The sequence below is a fragment of the Bidens hawaiensis genome, unplaced genomic scaffold, assembly GCF_021521415.1.
Source record: "Bidens hawaiensis isolate Kalapana, Puna unplaced genomic scaffold, B.hawaiensis_p1.1 tig00036353_1, whole genome shotgun sequence".
Taxonomy (NCBI): domain Eukaryota; kingdom Viridiplantae; phylum Streptophyta; class Magnoliopsida; order Asterales; family Asteraceae; genus Bidens; species Bidens hawaiensis.
The window spans coordinates 102,578-123,894 of record NW_027496340.1 but is presented as its reverse complement, the minus strand read 5'-3'; the positions used below and the strand labels follow the sequence as shown (position 1 = coordinate 123,894).

At 36.5% G+C, this 21,317-nt stretch overlaps 2 protein-coding genes across 3 annotated transcripts; one reads left to right on the top strand and one right to left on the bottom strand.

Moving 5' to 3' along the window:
• The first annotated feature begins 593 nt into the window (after positions 1 to 593).
• LOC143588393 (uncharacterized) lies at positions 594 to 1,157 on the top strand. Its single transcript, XM_077069407.1, has one exon. The coding sequence runs from the start codon at positions 654 to 656 to the stop codon at positions 987 to 989; it is 336 nt and encodes a 111-aa protein (XP_076925522.1). The 5' UTR covers positions 594 to 653; the 3' UTR covers positions 990 to 1,157.
• A 15,074-nt stretch (positions 1,158 to 16,231) lies between these two features.
• On the bottom strand, positions 16,232 to 18,957 carry LOC143588392 (uncharacterized). 2 transcript variants are annotated; one of them, XM_077069406.1, is made up of 2 exons: positions 17,268 to 17,826; positions 16,232 to 17,219 (listed from the first exon to the last, which is right to left on the bottom strand). In XM_077069406.1, exons 1-2 carry the CDS (start codon positions 17,521 to 17,523, stop codon positions 16,519 to 16,521), a joined length of 957 nt encoding a protein of 318 aa, XP_076925521.1. In that variant the 5' UTR covers positions 17,524 to 17,826; the 3' UTR covers positions 16,232 to 16,518. The 2 variants fall into 2 exon arrangements, with proteins under 2 accessions (XP_076925521.1, XP_076925520.1); XM_077069405.1 differs by adding an exon at positions 18,716 to 18,957 and having other exon boundaries at positions 16,233 to 17,517.
• Positions 18,958 to 21,317: the final 2,360 nt, after the last annotated feature.

Here is a 21,317-nt window from a genome sequence, read left to right as displayed (position 1 = left end):
ACCAAAACCGAGTAGTTTCAAATATCCAAAACCAAAATTTATGTTTGTAATTTGGTTTTAGCTTTAAACAACACCGAACCGCACCACGCACGACATTAAGGGGGTGTTTGGGATTCCTTATTTTATCTCCTTATAAATTTTCATTAAGTTAATAAGTTTCAAAAGAGTAATTTATGAAACTTTTTCTTCTCAATAAAAGTAATCTCAAACACCTTATTACTTTTCAAAAAATTTATAAGTTATAAGTTGATAAAAAAAGCAATCCCAAACACCCTCTAAGTAAAGTAGTTTCAAACGTTGTTAAAAAAAACCCATAATAATAAAAAGCTTAGTTGAGTGACCCAACTTGCCAATACCTCAAACCCCAAGGACCAAACCAAAAACTTCAAAAAAATCTTACTCAAATCCAGAACCTTCTTCCACAACAACTTGTACACCATGCATAAAAACCTGTACAATATTCAAAACTTAAATATTTTTTCTCTGGTAATAATATTAATTGATTTCGTGGTAGATAAGAGTGGGCTTCAACATTCCCTATTTAATACCTTCCAGATATTTTCAAAATCCCCCAAATTCATCAAACCAAAATTAGGGTTTCAAATTTCAATTTCAATTTCAATTTCAAAATTCAATCAAATTCTCCAATTCCGATGGCGATTTCCGACATGGTGGTCAGCAATTTGATGATGCTATACCTGGCCGTGATCGCAGCGATCAAGGCTTACGGCCAGGTGACCGGGCAGAGCTACGGCGGCGTAACGGTGCTGTTTCTGTCGACGGCGGCGGTCGGGGTTTTGTTGGTGGTGGCGTTGACGTGGGACGTGTCGAGGAAAGCTGCCACGTATGCGGTGGTGACACGTGGAGGTGATGACGTGGAGCATGAGATGTGCCGTGGTGGGATTTGTTGGCATGGTGTTGCCGTGAAGTCGCCGGCGTCGCAGCTCCGGTTCCGGCTGCCGCAACGTCAGCATATTAATGGGCAATGAGAGTTGAGATATCAGGGGATTATATAATAATAATAATAATGTGATATATTAAATCAAATGAAATGATGTGAGTATATATTGTTTGTTAACATTTTATTATTAGTGTAATGAGAAACAGTTTTATTATATGTTTAAAAGTTTTAAGTAAATACATGTTATATTGTTTTTGTTTTTTTTATTTTTTTAATTTTTTACTTAATGCAATTTGATTACTACCAACAATTACAAGTATTCTTCTAATTAACAAAGAGTTGTGCTTTAGCGGATGACTTTCTGTAGGTGAGATTACCGGTTCAAGGTGTGTTGGTGACAAAATGACGTGCGTGTACTGTACGAGGGGTTTTTTCATAGGTGGGTTTTCTCTGGAAATGGTGGTAAGCTGGGTCGTCAGTGTTGTACTTTACCAATGGGTATTCTCGTGGTTAGGCTTTGTTCGTCTTATGATAGCTACCTACTCTCTTTCCATTGAGTATTTATGAACGTTTACTTTTAAGCGGAACTATTTTAGTGGGTTACAATTGAACAGGTGGTCAGGTGGGTGTGTACATAAGTCTAGTTGGGTCGGTTTTGAGCTTAAACTAAACCGAAAGCTAGATTCAATCCAATTTGACCAAAAGTAATGAATAATGAATTCGGTTGTAAATTTTTTATTTTATATTAACTTGGTAATACTATTTATTCCATTTTTTAGATTACTTAACATTCAAAATTAAAAATGAACATGCATCTGTTTCGGGTTTTTCTTTTCCTTTTTAAGTTACACGAAAAGCCGAAACTCTTCCTAGAGTCCAGTTTCTACAAAAACAACAAACAAATCGTGGGTTTTTATTTGGGTTTAATTCTTTAGGTTATGATTTTTTTCCCTATTTTATGGTTAAAATAACCCTAGAAGAAGGTATTATGAACTCATTACAAGTGATAATATTATGCCATGGTAAAATTAAAATTCAATCTATTCAATTTTTATATATATATATATATATATGGACACATCATTGTACTATATAAAATATTGATGCTAGTAAGTAGGATAAATGGATAATCATATCATCGGACATATCATATCATATGACATTCGCAACTTTGTTTTCTCAATTATTTTTTTAAAAGCAACGATTATTATTTTTTAAAGATTATATGTTATATATTATATTACGACTGAAGTCACGTACTGTTCATCGTATGTTTCTTCTCAAAACAACAATGAAATCAACGTTTTATTTCTTTAAATTAATCGAAAACCGATTTAAAGAAGATATCAATTTGGATACAGACAGCGAAAATAGGAAGGTAAGACATAAATTATTATTGAGCTTAATTACCCAACAAGTACATGGATTATTGTTCGAAAAATACATGGTCAATCAAAATTTTAATTTTGATAGCATACATAACATATAAAAGAAATAAACTACGGGTCACCTAACCTCGGTCCCCTTAGGCCGGTCCTCCCACGAAATCACGAATGTCAATATCAATATCCCTAAATCTATCATCTTATCTTTGCCCTTTCTTATAAGGCCGTAAATAAAGGTAGATATATTTAACTCTGAATGACATTATGAATATTTACTATTTCAACGAAATAATATGAAATAATATGTTTATAACCTGCCTCACAGCAGGAATATATTCGTCAATTAGTATCATCTAAAACAAATAGTGATACAATAATCACAATACTTAAAACTACTATTTAAGTTAAGTTATATGCATGTATCTAATGAATACTATTAGAAATATTTTTAGGATATAATTTCTATATATTAAAAAGTAAATATTTTGGTATGTAAAATATATGTATTTATGTATGTATATGAATCATATATGTACACTGAATAATATTATACATGAGTGGGAAGGAGAGAGGTCATGCCTCCTCCCTTCCAAGCCCGGTTCTGAGAAAGAAAAAAATTTTTTGGGTTAAAGACGAAATTTTTTTTTGGCCTTAATTATAAAGGAGTATTTTGTTAATTTAAACAATTAAATTTTTATATAAGTTTACTTAGTTATAATTTAGGTTGTGTAAAAAAATTTTGTATAAAAATAGGATTAAACATGTCTCAAGTAAGACTTGAGCCCATAATCTTTCGGTTGAGAGTAATACATCTTTACCACTAGACCAAGCTAGTGGTCATGTAATTAGGTTTAAACATTAAATATACATATTGTTTTAATAAAAATAAATATAATTAAAAAAAATCGGGCCTAACAGGGTGTCGGGCCTGTGGCCGTCGACCACCCCGCCACCCCTATGGGCCGACCCTGCTCCCTTCCCTCAACGCAATTGAAAATCCAACTGTACTCTATAACTAGCTAGGACTATAAAACACTATAGTTAGAACGACAAAAAACTAAAATAAAAAAATCAGAATCTTGGTATGTCTGGTATGAGTAGTGGAATAGACGATGGAATGGAATAAGCGAGGTAATGGAATAGATTATTACCATTTCATTGACATGTTTGGTTACCATGTAGGAATTAAATGAATTATTAGTTTTTATTTTTTTAGTAAGCTAGAAAATGTCGGAATAAAATAAAAATGGTAGCGAGTGGCGGGAAAAATGGGCGGGAGCCGGGAGCGATAGTTGGTGGTGGCAGAGGTGGTGATAGTGGGTGGTGGTGGTAAGTGGCGGGTAGCGGGATGTGGTGGTGATGGTCGGGAGCGATGGTTGGTGGTGGCGGTGGTGTACGGCTTTGTTAGATGGTGGTGGTTGGTTAGTGGTGGCGGCAGAGGTGGTTGGTGGTGGTGATGGCCGGGAACAATAGTTGGTGGTGGAGGTGGTTGGCGGCGCTATTAGGTGGTAGTTTGGTGGTTAGTGATGGTGGCCGCAGGCCACGGAGGCGGGGCAAGTGATGGTGGTGGTGGCCGGCGGCAAAGGCGACGGTGGGTGGTAGCAGGCGATGAAGGTTGAAATGAAAAAAAAAACAAGGGGGGTTAATGAAACGAATTTGAGGTGTTTTAGAAGGAATTGAATAGATATGGTAATAGGGGATTCCATTCCATTGATCAACAAAACACATTTTTTTTTCATTCCGTAATGATCCATTCCATTACGTCTCTCATTCATACATACCAAACGCTATCTAAAATGGTTTCATCTATTTAAATTTAATAGAATACATATCCATCTTACACGCTTTAATTTAATCTAACACACAATTATAATATTTTCATATTACATAAAGAAGCATCTCATAAAGAATTACAAATCTGCTAATAGAGTTGGTTTTCATTAGGCTCAGACGATGCCACCCTTTGGCTTGTTGACTTCCATGGTTTGCTGATAAACCAACATCCCGGTGCCAATTCCGCAGACCTACATGAATCCTTGACCCTGATACCCACATGTTAATATATAATAATCACTTAGTTAATGTCATGTGTGTTTTAATACATCTTTAAAGCACACTATTATATTTTTATAACTTAAAGTTCATGATCTTGTTGATAAAAATATTGATTATGGTCTTCTTTAACTAAAGTACAATCATTAGGTAAAAAAACACATAACCTTAAAATTGATTTATGTAAATTATAAATGTAATTGCATTTATTATTAGGTAAAATAATTGTGATTAAATAATATTTGTTTATCATCTATTAATTTTTTTCTATATTTATTTTCATTATATTAGGAATAAGTATTCATAAATTTTAGACAGTTAAATTATAAAAAAAGTATATAATTATTATTTAATTTATTAAAATAAGTATTTAGTTATAAAATTTTAGTGTAAATAGTAGGGCCCAAACAAAATCTAAGAATAGTTGTATATAAAATGTATTTTGAAGTTTGTTTGTTTTATATAAAAAAAAGTTACAAGATGAAGTTGGAATACAAAACAATATTGAATATACCATTACCGATTTGGACCAAAAGAGAAGAAATACATACCTAGATTTGGTGTTTGGAGCCATACGTCTATTGTTACTCTTATGGCTTGATCCATCACTATTACCGTTACTAAAACTATTACCATTGGAACTCATCTTTGACGAACTACGAGACTTCTTCATACCACAAGAAATCGGATTAAACATGTTAAGCATAAAGACCCCGGTATCCAAGCTAACACTTCTTGAAATCTTGTGTTCCATCTTAACCCCTTTTCTATTCTTTAAACCCGTCTTCAAATCACTCTTTTGATCAACCGTTGATTGTTGTTTTACGAGATCATCTACGACTATATCTTTTAGTGAAAGTTCTTGACAAGACTCGGGTATATTCCTCATCATTTCCAAGATCGTGTTTCGTGCCTTTGTTGATGGCGACGAGCAATTGAAACCAGAATCACCCTTTTTCGACCCAAAAGAGGGCGTCGAGACAAAAGGGTGTTCATCTTTGTAAGGTTTATCGTTATTGTTAACATTTAAAACATTACAAAATGTAAATTTGGATAGCCTTGATCGAGATGAAGAATGAAGAGACATGTTTTTGGCATGTTCCTCTTCAATCCTAATCATGGTTGGTTGTAAGAATGAAATATGGATAGTTAAATGATGTTTGATTATCTATAGGAGTTTGGGACTGCTCTTAAATCATGGAAAAATTTAGTTTGAAAATTATTGCATGAAGTTGTACATTATGCATTAGCAATTTTACTTTGGTGTGATCAAGTGATCAATTTAGAAAATTTTGGCTGGCTGGCCATGGCCCATGGGAGTGGAAATACAAAAGACGATAATTTCTTTTTTGTTTTTTTAAGTCAAAGTCAACTAGTCACAAAAACATCATTAAATCTTGACATTAACTCAAACTAACTATTTACTAAGAATAACCTTTATCTGATCATCTAGAAACAAGATCATATTAGTGACATATGCCCTTAAAACACAAGTTAGAAACTAACTAATATATAAATTCAAATAACAAAAATATATAATTTGTTATAGATGTACGTTCAAACACCTCATATTTACAACTGTTGTACTTATGCTGAATCTAAAAAACATCATGCCTTTTAAGTATTTAATTGAATACTAATAATTTTGTAATACATTAAAGTTGAATAGGAAAAGCTATATAAAATAACTTTAGGATATGTACAATTAGCCATTCATTAACTTAATCCATGTCTATTTATGAGATATTATTCTAGTCCCGCTATGCGAAGCAACATAGTTAAATAGTTTTTCTTGATTCTAAGATTTTTATAATAATAAAGTTGTTTTAGGCCATTTTTACGTTTAAAACGATGAAATGTTTATTATATCAATATTAAAGGTGGGTGATTTATACACTACTAAACTTGTTGTTGGATTAATTTCTATTCCGGGTCACAAGTCGGTGAACCAGGCCTAAGAGGTTTTAACAAGTCGGTTACAGTCTAAGGGGTATTATGAAACATTTCATATGCTTGGTGGCCAAGTTCACCTTGTTGGCCAAGTTGACCTTGTTGCCCAAGTTCACCTTGGTGGCCAAGTTAAGTGGTGACCACATATTATGCTTGGTGACCAAGTTGGGTTACTAGTATAAATAGATGTACAAAGTTAGTGTTAGATACAACAACAACAAACACAACAATCACCACCATCACTACCAAAGTTATTGTAATCAGTTTTTGAGTTATATTTTCTGGTTATAATATATGTCGGTTATTTCTAAGTTGTGCGTTAATTATCGTTTATCATTCTTGAATTGGTATCAAAGCTCGGTTCAAGAACGTGATAATTAGCGGCCAACAAAGAAGGTGTTTCGATCGAACAAGTTGGTTTGATATCCTGAAGAAGTTGTTATCGTGGTTGACCGAACAAGTTGGTTTGGTCTCCCAAAGAAGTTGTTGTCATTGTCGATAGCATAGTTCGTTCAGTTGTTACTTTATTCAAACAAGTTGGGTTTGAGTAGCCATGGGTGACACGACTCCACCGCCGCCGCCAAAGGGGAAAGAGAACGGACCATCTTCCGTTCAATATCCAATGTTAACTACAACGAACTATACCGTGTGGGCTATGAGGATGAAAGTAGTCCTAAGAGTTCACAAAGTTTGGGACTCCATCAACTCGGGTGTCCCCGATGAAGACAAAAATGACATGACTATGGACTTGTTGTTTCAATTCATACCTGAAACCTTGATAATGCAAATTGGAGATCAAGAAACTGCTAAATCCATGTGGGATTCGATTAAAACGCGGCACTTAGGTGCCGAACGGGTTAGAAAAGCACGTCTCCAAACCTTGTCAATGGAATTTGACAATATGAAGCTGAACGAGTCAGATTCCATAGATAACTTTGCGGGCAAGTTATCGAGCATTGCCTCGAAATCAGCGGCTCTCGGCGAAGTTATAGATGAAGCAAGGTTGGTAAAGAAGTTTCTCAAAAGTCTCCCAAGATCGAAGTATATTCAAATGGTTGCTTCGCTTGAGCAAATGTTGGATCTCAATAAAACGGGATTTGAAGATGTTGTAGGCCGACTCCGAGCCTATGAGGAGCGAATCCGAGAACAAGAAATTCAAGGGGGTGACCAAGGTAAACTTTTATTCGGTAAATATGATTCATCAAGTCATAGAAGTTTTGAATCTAATGGGGGACGAGGACGAGGAGGTCGAGGTCGCGGTCGAGGCCGTTTCAATGGCCAATACCGAACCCCTAGTACCGAACAAGGGTCATCAAGTCGGGGAAAAGTAAGGGTGAAGAAAGATCGGTCAAAGATTTTATGTTACCGATGTGACCAGTTTGGTCACTTTGCATCCGGTTGCCCGGACCGAATTCAAAATGGTCAAGAAGCAAACAAAACTGAAGCCCGTGAAATTTTTGATGATGCGACGTATATGCATCAAGTTGTGTTCTTAAATGAAAAAAACCTAATACCAAAGAAATACGTATCACACCCTCAAAATCCACTAACGGAGTTTTACCGTCCGAGGGTGTGAACTAACAGGATCGGAATCATTAGTTATAATCAAACACCATAAATAAAGTTTTCAAACCACGAAAACATTTAAGTTTAAATAAGTGCGGAAGTGTAAATTCGTAAACCAGGTGCTGCGTCACGCAGGACGACTTAAAACCCAATAAATAACAGTTTAAAAACAAGTTTGCAAAAACGATAGAGTTCAATGAAATGCATGTTCCTATACCGCGCGCCCGCCTCGGCTACCTGAGAATAACATACTAAAAGTGTCAACACGGGGTTGGTGAGTTCACATATATAAATACAGAAACTGTTTGCGTTTAAGTGTTTGCGTTTTGCGTTTGGGTTACCAGATAATGTTATGTCAATTATATATCAATAGGTAGCTAGCCTATAAAACAAGTATTACTAAGTGTTCGACACCGAAGCTGACTGTTTATCAATTGCCTTGCCACCATGTCTATCACGACCATGGAAAATGTGTTAGCCAAGATTACACCCACTCGACCTCCAGTCGAGTTTAGCGTTGGGTGGGGTTTGTCAAACCCAGTAGTACTACTCAACAGTGACTCGCTATTATACAAATACTAAACGGTTCGATGTTATGAAGGACTTTAGTTGGTTCGTTTGCCACTTAGCCTTACAAGTGATATATAATTAATAACAAAATCTAAAGCGTTTTGGAGTATGTATTCTCCCCCAAGTAAAAGCGTTTAAAAGAGTAAAAGGGGAACGTGAAACTCACTGTTTGCGAAGAATTCGAAAACAAGTCAACCGAGAGATGTGCGTCACAGAAAATCCTCACTAGCGTTCTAAAACAAGAATGAGATTTTCTAAGTGTTGAAACTATTATTGAGTCTCTAGACTCGGCACATAATACCTATGCATGAGATACGTTTCGTGTTTCGTTTGTGAATTTTGTGTGACTCGACAAACACATTGGTGACACGTTTCATGTGTAAACAACTACATAAGTATCAAGTACTAACATTTTACATTACTAGCAATCATTCCCCACAAGGGCAATTTAGTAAAAAACATAGCAATATCTAACAACAAGCACGTTTCATGTATTTTCACATAGTTCAGCAGCTAGTTTTATCAAGACAGATTTCTACTTGAAAGATTACTCTATCCAACAGATCATAATATATCAATTAATTCACCAAAAATTGTCACAAAAGAACACATGAGTTAGGTTTCAAGAACTATTTTTATTGTATTTTTATTCCACATAGATTTCTCACAATAACCAAAACATTATAGTAAATTCACAGCAGTCAAAATCATGCGCAACAGAATGATATTTGTTATTCCCGTTAAATGGTAAATTCAATTAATGCAAGACCAATTGGGTTAGGTTCTTAACTCAACATGTTAACTTCCAGAAGTGGAACCAACTCATTTAGTCTTGTAGTTTATGAGATATGATAATTACAAAACAGCCTAACAGCAGACCTCACAATTCAGACTTGCACCTAAGTTTGGTAAAATAATAAACATTAACTTTTACAAGTCCAAAAATTACAAACTTGGACTTTATAGAAACTAGACTCAACCTAGTACACTGTAGTGTTAATAACTTCGACCAATTACCACGTTAACATTTAGTTACAGTCGTCTAAACATAAACTTAACAATCTGTCCAGTACCAGTTTTCATCAAAACTCAACATAACAATAATCTATGAACCATAATCCATGCATATAACACTCTAGTCACAATATTTACCAACCATGCATATCAATATCACATTACACCCATAGTTAGGGTTTTTCTTGAAAGTTTAAATCAAAGAACAAGTGATTATCAAACAATAATAACACAACTAGTTATCAATTTCATTAGCAATCATCATCAAGCATATAATCATACCCTAACTCATATTAATCATCAATTTCGCGACTTAGGGTTTTGGATTAACCCATTCAATATCAAAATTAAACATATATAACGCATAGAGGAGTTGTTAATACTTTCCTAGCACCTTAATTCTTCAACCAAACTTGAAAATCCTTGTATGTATGTGTGTGTAGTGTGACGGCAGCCAAGGGAGAGGGGGGGGGGATCGGGTTTGGGAGGGGAGGGAAGGGGTTAGGGTTTTGTTATTATTTAATAATAAAATGTTACACAATGGGCCCTCTACTTTTAGTTATTACTTTTCTAGCATAAATAGCTTTTTTGCATCTTGAGTTAATGTTCTACACATAATTATCAAATAACACATAATTATCAAATACTTATTGTTTTGATGTTTATCGTTTGTTCACCAATGGTTTGAGTCAACTCGTTTGCGTTTCGGTGCAATCCCGAAAGACTACATGTGTAGTGATTGTCAAGCGTCATTTAAAACCCTAGTTTAAATGTAATGAGATGTGCGTTATAGATCAAGTGATCTTAAGTTTGAATTGACGGAGTTTGGATTAACGGAGTTAACCTGAAATTGATGAGTGTCACAATACGAGACCGAGCGGGTCGAAGATGATGTATGGTAATTGGATAATGGGGCAAGTAATCATATGACGGGAAACCGGTCGTATTTTTTAGAGTTAAACGAGAACATAACCGGGAGGGTTAAGTTCGGAGATGGGTCATTTGTTCAAATCAAGGGAAAATGCTCAATTCTTTTCCAAGGAAAATCGGGTGACCAAAACTTGCTAACCGAGATTTATTATATTCCGGAGTTAAAAAATAATATATCTCGGTCAAGCAACGGAGTCCGGATGTGACATTCGGATGAAACACGATCTTCTGACCATGTACGATGAGAACGGGAGGTTACTCATTAAGGTCAAGAGATCCGAAAACCGACTCTGTAAAATACGAATGAAAATTGGAGCTCCCGTGTGTTTGCAATCAAATATTGAAGATGATGCATGGCGTTGGCACGCAAGACTTGGGCACATCAATTTCTAGTTAATGAAATCGATGGCTAAGAAGGATCTTGTACGTGGTTTACCACATGTTGAACACGAAAATCAGTTGTGTGAATCGTGCTTGGTGGGTAAACAAAAGAGGCGTTCGTTTCCGGCTACATCCTCGTTTAGAGCATCCCAACCTTTGGAGTTAGTTCATGGTGACTTGTGCGGTCCAATAACCCCATCCACTATCTCGGGTAATAGGTATGTCTTTGTTATTATAGACGATTACTCACGATACATGTGGACGTTTTTATTGAAAGAAAAAGGTGAAGCGTTTGAAAGTTTTAAGAGGTTTAAAGCCCTGATCGAGACGGAGGCGGGTTTACCAATGAAAACTCTCCGAACCGATAGGGGAGGAGAATTCACTTCACGTGATTTCAATAGGTTCTGCGATGAAAGTGGAATTATTCGGCATTTAACCGCCCCGTACATGCCACAACAAAATGGCGTGGTAGAAAGGCGAAACCGGACTTTAATGGGGATGGTGCGGAGTATTCTAAAGGCGATGCATGTACTGAACTATATGTGGGGAGAAGCGGTCCGACATTCAACCTTTTTAATCAATCGGGTCCCAACCCGGGCCTTGGTTGATCAAACTCCATATGAACGGTTCAAGAAAAAGAAACCGATTATTGAACATGTTCGAGTATTTGGGTGCATGGCGTATGCTAAAGTTGATAGTGTACATCTAAAGAAACTTGATGATAGGTCAAGACAACTCGTTTATCTCGGGTCGGAGACGGGTTCAAAAGCATACCGTCTCTTCGATCCGCACACCCGGAAAATTGTTGTTAGTCGGGACGTTGTGTTTGACGAAAAAAAAGGGTGGAATTGGGTAAAGAAAGTCGAGAAGAATGACTATGAGCCGGGTATGTTTTCTATTGTTTGGGGGGGGGGGGGGTTGACAATGGATCTGGTCAAATCGAACCCACTATTGAAGAAACGTCTAGAAGCAACCCGGGTAGCCCAAGCTCTGAACCTACATCATCGGTTCAACCCGAGTCCAACGACTCAGCCGAACCAAGTCATATAGGGCCTAATTCCTCAACCCACTCTCAAGTTCAGTCGACGAGTAATGGGTCACAGGTCCATTCGGGTGATAATGAGGCCCACACGGGTCTAAGACGTTCAACCCGAGTCTCGGTTTTACCAAGAAGATTACAAGAAGATTATGTGTTACATATTGACTTTGACTATGAGCAATTGCTTCTCACAGCAAGTGGTGAACCGAGTAGCTATTTTGAGGCTAAGTCGAACCAAGAATGGGTTCGTGCTATGAATACCGAGATCGATTCGATAAACAAGAATGAAACATGGAAGTTAGTCGAACTTCCAAAGGGTGCAAAATGTATCGGGTTGAAGTGGGTGTTCAAAATCAAACGAAATGCGGATGGAACGATAAACAAGTATAAAGCTCGGTTGGTTGCAAAGGGTTACGTGCAACAACCCGGGATTGACTTTGACGATGTTTTCGCTCCGGTAGCCCGAATCGAGACTGTTCGGCTACTAATTGCATTGGCTGCATCTAACGGGTGGGAAATCCACCATCTTAATGTAAAGACGGCATTTCTACATGGTGAATTGAAAGAAGTTGTGTTCGTTTCTCAACCTGAAGGATACGAGAAAAAAGGCAAGGAGGCAAAAGTTTACAAGTTGTCAAAGGCCTTGTACGGGTTAAGGCAAGCTCCCCGAGCTTGGAACACAAAGCTCGATAACATCCTACGAGACATGAAGTTTCAAAAATGTTCCAAGGAACAATCGGTTTACCGAAAGACGGATGGGAAACATTTTTTGATCGTAGCCGTGTATGTGGATGTTTTGTTTGTGACAGGTACAAGCTCGAGTATAATTTCCGATTTCAAAAAGGGTATGGCGACCAAGTTTGAGATGTCGGATCTCGGGAAGTTAACCTACTATCTTGGAATCGAAGTATTCCAACGAGAGGATGGGATAGTAATTACACAAGAAGGATACGCCAAAAGAATTCTAAAGGAGACCGGTATGCAAAACTGTAATCCGTCTCAAGTCCCGATGGATCATGGTGTGAAATACTCAAAAGCCGAGAATGAAGTCGAACTCGATGCAACCGAGTATTGAAAGGTAGTGGGTTGCTTACGGTATTTATTACACACTCGTCCGGATATGGCATACTCTGTGGGTATTGTTAGTCGATATATGCAAAGCCCACGAGAATCTCATGGTATGGCAATACGACACCTATTGAGATATTAGAAGAAAACGACAAGTTACGGGATCAAGTACGGGAAGAACGGGTCTAAACGACTTTTAGGTTATAGTGATAGTAGTCACAACATAGATGAGGATGATGGTAGAAGTACCACGGGGCACGTGTGTTATTACGGACAATCTCCAATTACATGGTGCTCACAAAAGCAAGCGACAATTGCACTCTCATCGTGTGAAGCCGAGTACATGGCGGCTTCAGCAGCCGCGTGTCAAGCTGTATGGCTTCGAGAGTTGTTGAGCGAGTTGTCTGGAGAAGCGTTGCAGAAAGTTGTGTTGAAAGTTGATAACACGTCCGCAATAGCCCTTGTGAAAAATCCAGTTTTTCACAACCGAACAAAGCATATAAAGTCTCGCTTTCATTTTATCCGAGATTGCTACAATGACGGCGAGGTCGATGTTGAGCACATTAGCGGGAAAGAGCAACGGGCTGATATCCTCACTAAGGCACTCGCAAGAATCAAGTTCACGGAGATGCGCGAGTTACTTGGAGTTGAAGACCTTTCTAATCCGAATCAGAAATTAGGGGGGTGAATGTTGGATTAATTTCTATTCCGGGTCACAAGTCGGTGAACCGGGCCTAAGAGGTTTTAACAAGTCGGTTAAAGTCTAAGGGGTATTATGAAACATTCCATATGCTTGGTGGCCAAGTTCACCTTGTTAGCCAAGTTAACCTTGTTGCCCAAGTTCACCTTGGTGGCCAAGTTGAGTGGTGACCACATATTATGCTTGGTGACCAAATTGGGTTACTAGTATAAATAGATGTACAAAGTTAGTGTTAGATACAACAACAACAAACACAACAATCACCACCATCACTACCAAAGTTATTGTAATCAATTTTTTGAGTTATATTTTCTGGTTATAATATAAGTCGGTTATTTCTAAGTTGTGCGTTAATTATCGTTTATCATTCTTGACTTGTTACCGTCATCATCAACACCCAACACCCAACACCCAATATGATGTTTGCACTATATACGCTACAAATGTTAATGCCAGCAGTTGTATGAGTATCAATGGCGAATTCATGATAAAACACGATATGGTTTCATTAAACTAGTTGAGGCAAACAAAATAAACGAGTCATACAAGTCAGTTGGCTGGTTAATACAAATTCCAAATTTCCATACATTCAATAATAGAATGAATGCTCTTACATGTTACAAAAGTTGGCTTAAAGTTAAACTGTTCCTGTGACCATTCAGCCAATATCATCCACATGCAAATTCATGCATAAAATGTTCAAAACTTCATCTTTGTTACGTGGCCACACGCAACTTGGTGTTAATTGTTTAGCCTTCGAATTTTAATTGTTTTAAGTTAAAGTCATTAAACAGACGGGTCTCAATGTTTAAACTATAGTCTGAAATCTATAGGTATCAACCACTAAAACGAGACAAGTGATTTGGTGGTTGTTGCTGAGTCCACTCATTGACTTGGAATTTTAGTAAGTCAAATTGCCGTGTAAGACGGGAGACCCATGTTTTCTTTTATGTTTTAACCCCAATTAATATGATGATGATGATGATGATGATGATGATGATGATGATGATGATGATGATTATTTTATGTTAACCTTAGAACTTCCAAATTATTGTGATTTACATGGTAGGTTAGAAACTTGGAAATTAAAGTGGCGGTCAAATGTTTGAAATTCCTTTTTCCACATATTTGAAATTACTTTTTAACGTGTCAAATGTTTTATGATACTATGTTTGAACTTTGCCGGTATACAAGAATTTGGCTTTAACTTTCAAGAATTAGACACATGTCCTATTCCAAATAGAAAAAAAATCAATATTTAGGTGAAACCCGCATAAAGTTATATTTCATTCATGTCAACCTTTTTCACCCAAGTTTGAATATTAATAAATTGAAGTCTTTTAAATTTATAACCTTGTGTTTAAAAGAATTGGATCATTTACAAATTGGAAACACGGTGAGAGATGATAAATAGACTAGACTAGAGAGATGTAGTTATGTAAACATTAGTAATAAGTGTACCCAAGTTACCGGGTACCAAAATGAACACGACACTGGCCCATAAGGCCATAATGATTGTGTTTGAATCGCTGACCCACATTAAATACTAGCTTTGACAGATCATCCGATAATAAAACTTGTATAGCCCATTTTCTAAATCCAATAAGTAGTTTTATATGCTTAAATTTAAGTAAATACTAGCTTTTAGGACCGGCGCTTCGCGACGGGACCGTTAAACCAAATAAAAAAACAAACATAAAAGCGTTAAACCATGAACATGTTGTGTGGCGACGCGAAATCAAACTGTATCGGGTTACGTCATCAAAAGTGAACAAAAGAAATAAACATGTCAATGACAAAATACAAAAAATTATCTCATGTAAAACCAAAAAAATTCAGCACGTTATAGTTGTGAACCGACAAAAATTCGGTATTGGTGGCACCAACACATATTTGTAAACATGAATCAGTAAGCCATATAAAATATATTTTAAAGGCACGCTATCATACATCGAAACATGGATATAAAACATGTGACGATGAGATAGTTTTAAATATGAAAATGTTTCGGTCATTGTAAAGACCAACTATAACAAATACTAAAGCAAAGTTTAAGAAAATCTTTTAACCGAAAAATAATACACGTAAAGTCGACAATTTATATAATTTGTTAAATATCATAATTAGTTTAACCATTAAGTAAAATAAAGGGAATATTAGCCTTATGATAATGTAGAAATAGAGTTGATGTTAATCTTTAATTTGTAGCATAGTACTTGTGACTTTAGCAATAAAATAATAAAAAATTGAATAGTAATATTTGTGAGGAGAAGATCCTCTTTTTAATATATATTATAGTATGTGATAAACATGCACAAACCGGTTAATCGGGTCGATTAGTAACCGGTTTTCATGCACAAAAACCGTAACCGGTATAACCAGTTAACTGGGAAAAAACCGGTTAAAAAAAATTAACATTAAAACCTAAAACTGGTTTCTATTAACCGATTCTGAGGCCAATATGAAAAACCTAAAACTGGCTACTAACCGCCGGTTTTTTCCAGGTAGAAACCGGTTAGAGAGCTAGGGACTAGTTAACTGGTTTGGATGCATATATTATAAATACTATTTATTATGCAAGCTTCTTAAAGCTTGATATGACTTGTCCGCTTAAGCCAGGCCATTGTAAGCTCAATTTTTGCTCGTTTTATATTAAAGTTTGCTTTTATTCACGAGCGCTCTAACTCGATCAAAGCTAAATTTAACGAGCTCAAGTTGTTTGACAAAAGCTTGACTTGCTAGCCACATCTAAAATAAGTTTTAAACAGACATTTTGATTATCAAACAAAACCATCTAAAATAATCCAAAGTAAACATTTATCTCACTCTAAACCACCTCACAACCTAATTCATTTCGCAATTAACAAACTCTCCCATACTACACAAATTCAGTCTTTTATTTCACATAAATTCCAAAACTTGAAACCAACACTCTTCTCTGACACCTGTATAACCGAACCACTTATTTCCATGGCGGTTGTTGGTGTTTGTAGTTAACCGGAAAGCCCTCCCATCCACCATCTGGTTCCAACCGTTTCCCACTAACCACCGAGCCCGATGAACCACCACTGTTCCCTCCATTCACCATAAGCCCCAAGTTCAAACCCGTGTTATGTTGCAATGGTCCAGACCCAATTTGACCATTATATGGACCATGATACGAACCACCAGCCATGTTCATAACAAAAGGCGGTGCAAATTGAGGTGCAACTGGGACCGCTCTTGGGTCAACCATGTATGGAGACGAGTAATAATACATTGATGGACCCGGTCCCAACATTCTCCCATTATGGTGCGGACCGATGTCCATGTGGTTCACCTCAACTTGAGAACCGAAGAGTGAAATAACAGGCTTTTGATCCTCCAATGAAGCAACATTATCCAAATTATTTAAATCAAAATTCTTCATTGAAGATTGTTTTGATGACGAAGATGACGATGATGAACTCGACCGAGACATACTTTGACACATGTTAAGATCCAAATGCACCTTCGTGGGTTTCCACGCACCTGCATCCACGCTAGATTCTTCCCCAGATGGAACATTCAGATCGATATCAAGACAGACCGACTGTTGTTTTGAGTTACTGTGGGTCCCAGATAACGAGGACTCGGGCTTTTCTTCAGAAAAAAACTCGTCATTCAAATCAAAACCCGAGAACCCTCTTTCAGATTCTTGAGAGGTTGTAATATCATGTTTATGATCCGAACCGTTAACAGGTCCGGTTTCGGTTTCCTGACCCTTTATTGATGGTTCAGATAACTGTGAACCAGTTCCTGAACCATCATGATCCACGCTGTCAGTTTCTATTATATTGTTGGTTAAAGCGGGCTCCACAACATTATCACTGCCAGGTGGATCGTCAGGATTCGTGGTTGCAGGGTCCACGTCATCTTTTTCATCTTTAGACTCTTGTATCTTTTGTTCTTCATCATCATGAGCATCTTTGGTTTCTTGCATCTGCATAATAATAATAATAACAATTCATTATGTTTGTTGCATACTTTAGAATTGATGACATCATGACAATAATACATGATATGGAATATTATTTAGGTAGTAAGATAAGAGACAAAGATAGATGTGTTAGTATGCCTACCGACCGAATTTACAACTACCTAAGGAATTAAGAATAAACTAATAATAGTAAGTTAACTACTTGAACACCAAACTTGAAGCCTAACATTGCTCATAGGTTGAAAACCATCAAATTTAGAAGCAAATATTCTGGCAGATATAATCTGAATCTGGAAAGACTAACCCCTTATTATGTTCATAAGATAAAAACCAAAGATGAATTTAATAATAAAACAATGTATACAACCATAGTCTATAGCAGTACATCATATTCATATTATATGGAAAAATGGTAAACATAATACTGAAATATAAAAATAAATTACCATAGAGCTACCGAATTACAACTCGTCAATCATGGAATTTAGTGGTGTAAACAAGCCAAACCGAGTTTGGCTAGGCTCACTTTGACTTACAAGGTCTCGAGCTTGGCTCCACTCGTTTATTATTTTATATTTATTAATTAATTTATATACAACTCCGTCAATCATAGAATTTAGTGGTGTAAGCCAAGCCAAGCCAAGTTGAACTCGACTAGGCTAGTTTTGATTACGACAGCTCAAGCTTGGCTTGTTAGTTGTTACGAGCCTTTTTCCTAAAGCTAGAAATCGGCTTGTGAGTCGTTTTTCCAAGCTTGAGATTGGCTCGACTCATTTATATTAAATAATTAATTAATTATATACATTTTCAATTATTTGTATATATTTTGAGAAAACCTTAACGAGCTTAAGCTTGGTTTGAGATCGTGTGCAGTACCTTAAATGAGCCAAAGCTCGGTTTTTGGCTCGGTTGGAGCTCAGCTGTGTAGTGTGAAACTAATTCATAGATGTCCAAAAGAGTTAAAACTTAAAACTAAAAAAATCACTAGGCTCATTAAGGCCCCACACATGGCTCAAACTCGTACTCGATAACTAAACAAGCTTTAATGGAATTAGCGATTAACTGAAACCCTAAATTAAAAACAAATTCATATAAACTCAAAACATTTCTGAATTTACTGTAATATGAATGAAGCATAAAGTTGGATTAATATCCGATCAATCAATAAAAAGTGTAAAAACTATAGAACTGAATTCATTACCTGTTAATGGATTAACGGATTCACACCAGCAGAGTTGCAGAGTTTAAACAGCCATTGCTGAGAACATACGACGAAGCTTCAATTCCGCGTTATGACGACAGTTTCTTTCTCTCTAGCGATAGTTTCTCTCTCTATATAAATATAATACAATATATTATGTTAATAGGTGAATGAACCCAGCAGCATACAGAGAGAGAGAGAGAGAGAGGTAGAGAGAATCTGTGTGTGGGTTTTTCTCGAATCAGAAGTGGACAGCCGGCAAACTCTTCTTCAGTTTGGTTTTGTGTTTGGATAAATATGACCCCTGTCTTTTGGATTTGTTTTGATTCTGCCCTGATTATTTTTTGTTTTGCAAATCAAGACCTAAAAGATGATTCGGTACAGGTACATATACGGATACCGGCACACGACGGGTAGGGATGAGCAAATTCGGTACCAGTATCGAAATCGGTACCGATTTGGTACCGTCATACCGAATCGGTACCAAAGTTTTGAGTTTTGGGATCGGTACAGTACCGTTATTTACCGAATTTTTACCTTTGGTACCGGACCGAGTATTTCAAAACCGGTACCAAAAATTTGCGATTTTCGGAATCGGTATTTTCGCTCCGGTACCGGTACGGTACCGAGCTCATCCCAAACGACGGGTGTCAAATTGGCGAAACTGGCACTTGTTACAAGCATTATTCGAAAGTAGGATACAAGATGTGATCAATGAAGTATGGTGGCCTTACTAGGATCGATGAAGTATCGGTATGGTTAAGGACTCCTTAACACTAATCAAAAAGTTCGATCAACTTCATGAGCCTACTATATGATTATTAATTGGTTGGACTTTTTCTTAGATATTAATATGGGGCTCTAATAAACTTCTACGTCTTTCAAACGGGTATAAACTCCAAAATACATGTACCTGTATGTATCGCATACCAAAATTCTACAAATTTGGTACCAATACATGTACCGAATAGGCTAAATCAATACCGGCACGGGTATTCGGAAAAAAAATCTCTTTCAGTTTTCATAAAAAAACCTTAATTGGATAAAAGATAAATCATATATAACTTAATTGAAAATATGTTTTTTTGTTCTCTTTGGCTTTTCTCTTTTAAGTTTGTTTGCAATCATCAAAGTTGATAGTTTAGGTTTTGTCATGCAAACCTTTTCATTTCATTATTATTATTAAGAAAAAAAATAAGAAATTGAATAATAAAGTTAGAAAAGAATAACATGTATGTAGATTCATTGTTTTTTCTAACTAAGTGTCGATTCAAGGAGGGCCATAGAAGCTAAAAAGGTGGAAGGTTGGAGGCAGTGTCCCCTGAAAGGGAGAGGAAATGTCTTCTTGTCACTTTCATGCTCTCCCGCTACCATTTGGACCATGTGACTCCTCTTAACAAATTTAATGCTATTTTATTATGTACTAAAATTAAAAAAAAGATTATTTTTAATGAAAATATTACTATTTATGCTCCAAACATCACATGTAAGCAATCCAAAAAAGTGTGTGATACCAGATCTTTTTATAAATGTTTGATGCTTAATATGTGATATTAGTGGAATAAGTAGATATATATTAGAAGGATATCACATTTTTAATTGAAAACTTAGGAAGAATAATCTTTATGCCATGAATATACCCTCCACTCATCATTCTTATTCTCTATTATCTTAACATTAACATCACATCAACACCATCCTTCACTATCCAGTAGCCCATAATATACCTTTATTCTTTACCGAGGCCGAGCTCGGGTAGGCGGGGTAGCAATTGGGTTCCATCGGGTTGGTCGGAAGCACCGCCGCCAAGTCCAACCCTTCAGGTAGGTAGGGTGATTGGGTAACAAATTCGGGTTCATGAAACCGAAGGTAAAGAGAAGGAAGTGAGGACCATCAAAATATTTTCTTTTTATTTTGTATTCTTTAAATTTATATTTCTTTTCTATGTCAATCTCATACACCTCTATGGCTATGTCTAGTGTGTAACATCCCGAATTTCTATGAGTAATATTTAAATATTATTTACGTTGGAAAAATTAATTTGAGTTATTAGAAAAATATAATATAATAATAATAATTATGATAAAAGGATGGTGAGTTAAAATAGATGGAATTAAATCATGGACTTAGATGAAGATAGGCCTAAGGTCCATGAGCTTAGGGAGTATAAATACCCCTTAAACCCTAAATCTGTTCCATCCATCATTCTACACCTTAGAATACACAATAAAAAACACACACTTAAGCCAAACACTCTCTACACTATTCTATTCAACGATCCAAGACCAACTGAAGGTAAGAATCATTTATATTAGTTGACCCAACATTTTAGAACCCGACACCACGGCCCCAGGATGCCAAGTGAGCCGTTTGAATCTAGATATCGCTTTAATCAGGTGTTTAATCAATCAAAAACGAGCTTAAGGGCCACCTTAGCTTGGATCTGGACACCCCGAAGCTACCTAGGCCATAAACGATCAAAATCCGACCAACCATGGTGGTTAACGGCGGCTCACGGTGCCGGAGTCGCTGAAAAAATCCTAAAAACGAGTGAAGGATAAGCTGACCTGCACATATCCGGTGGATATGTGCACCGGATATG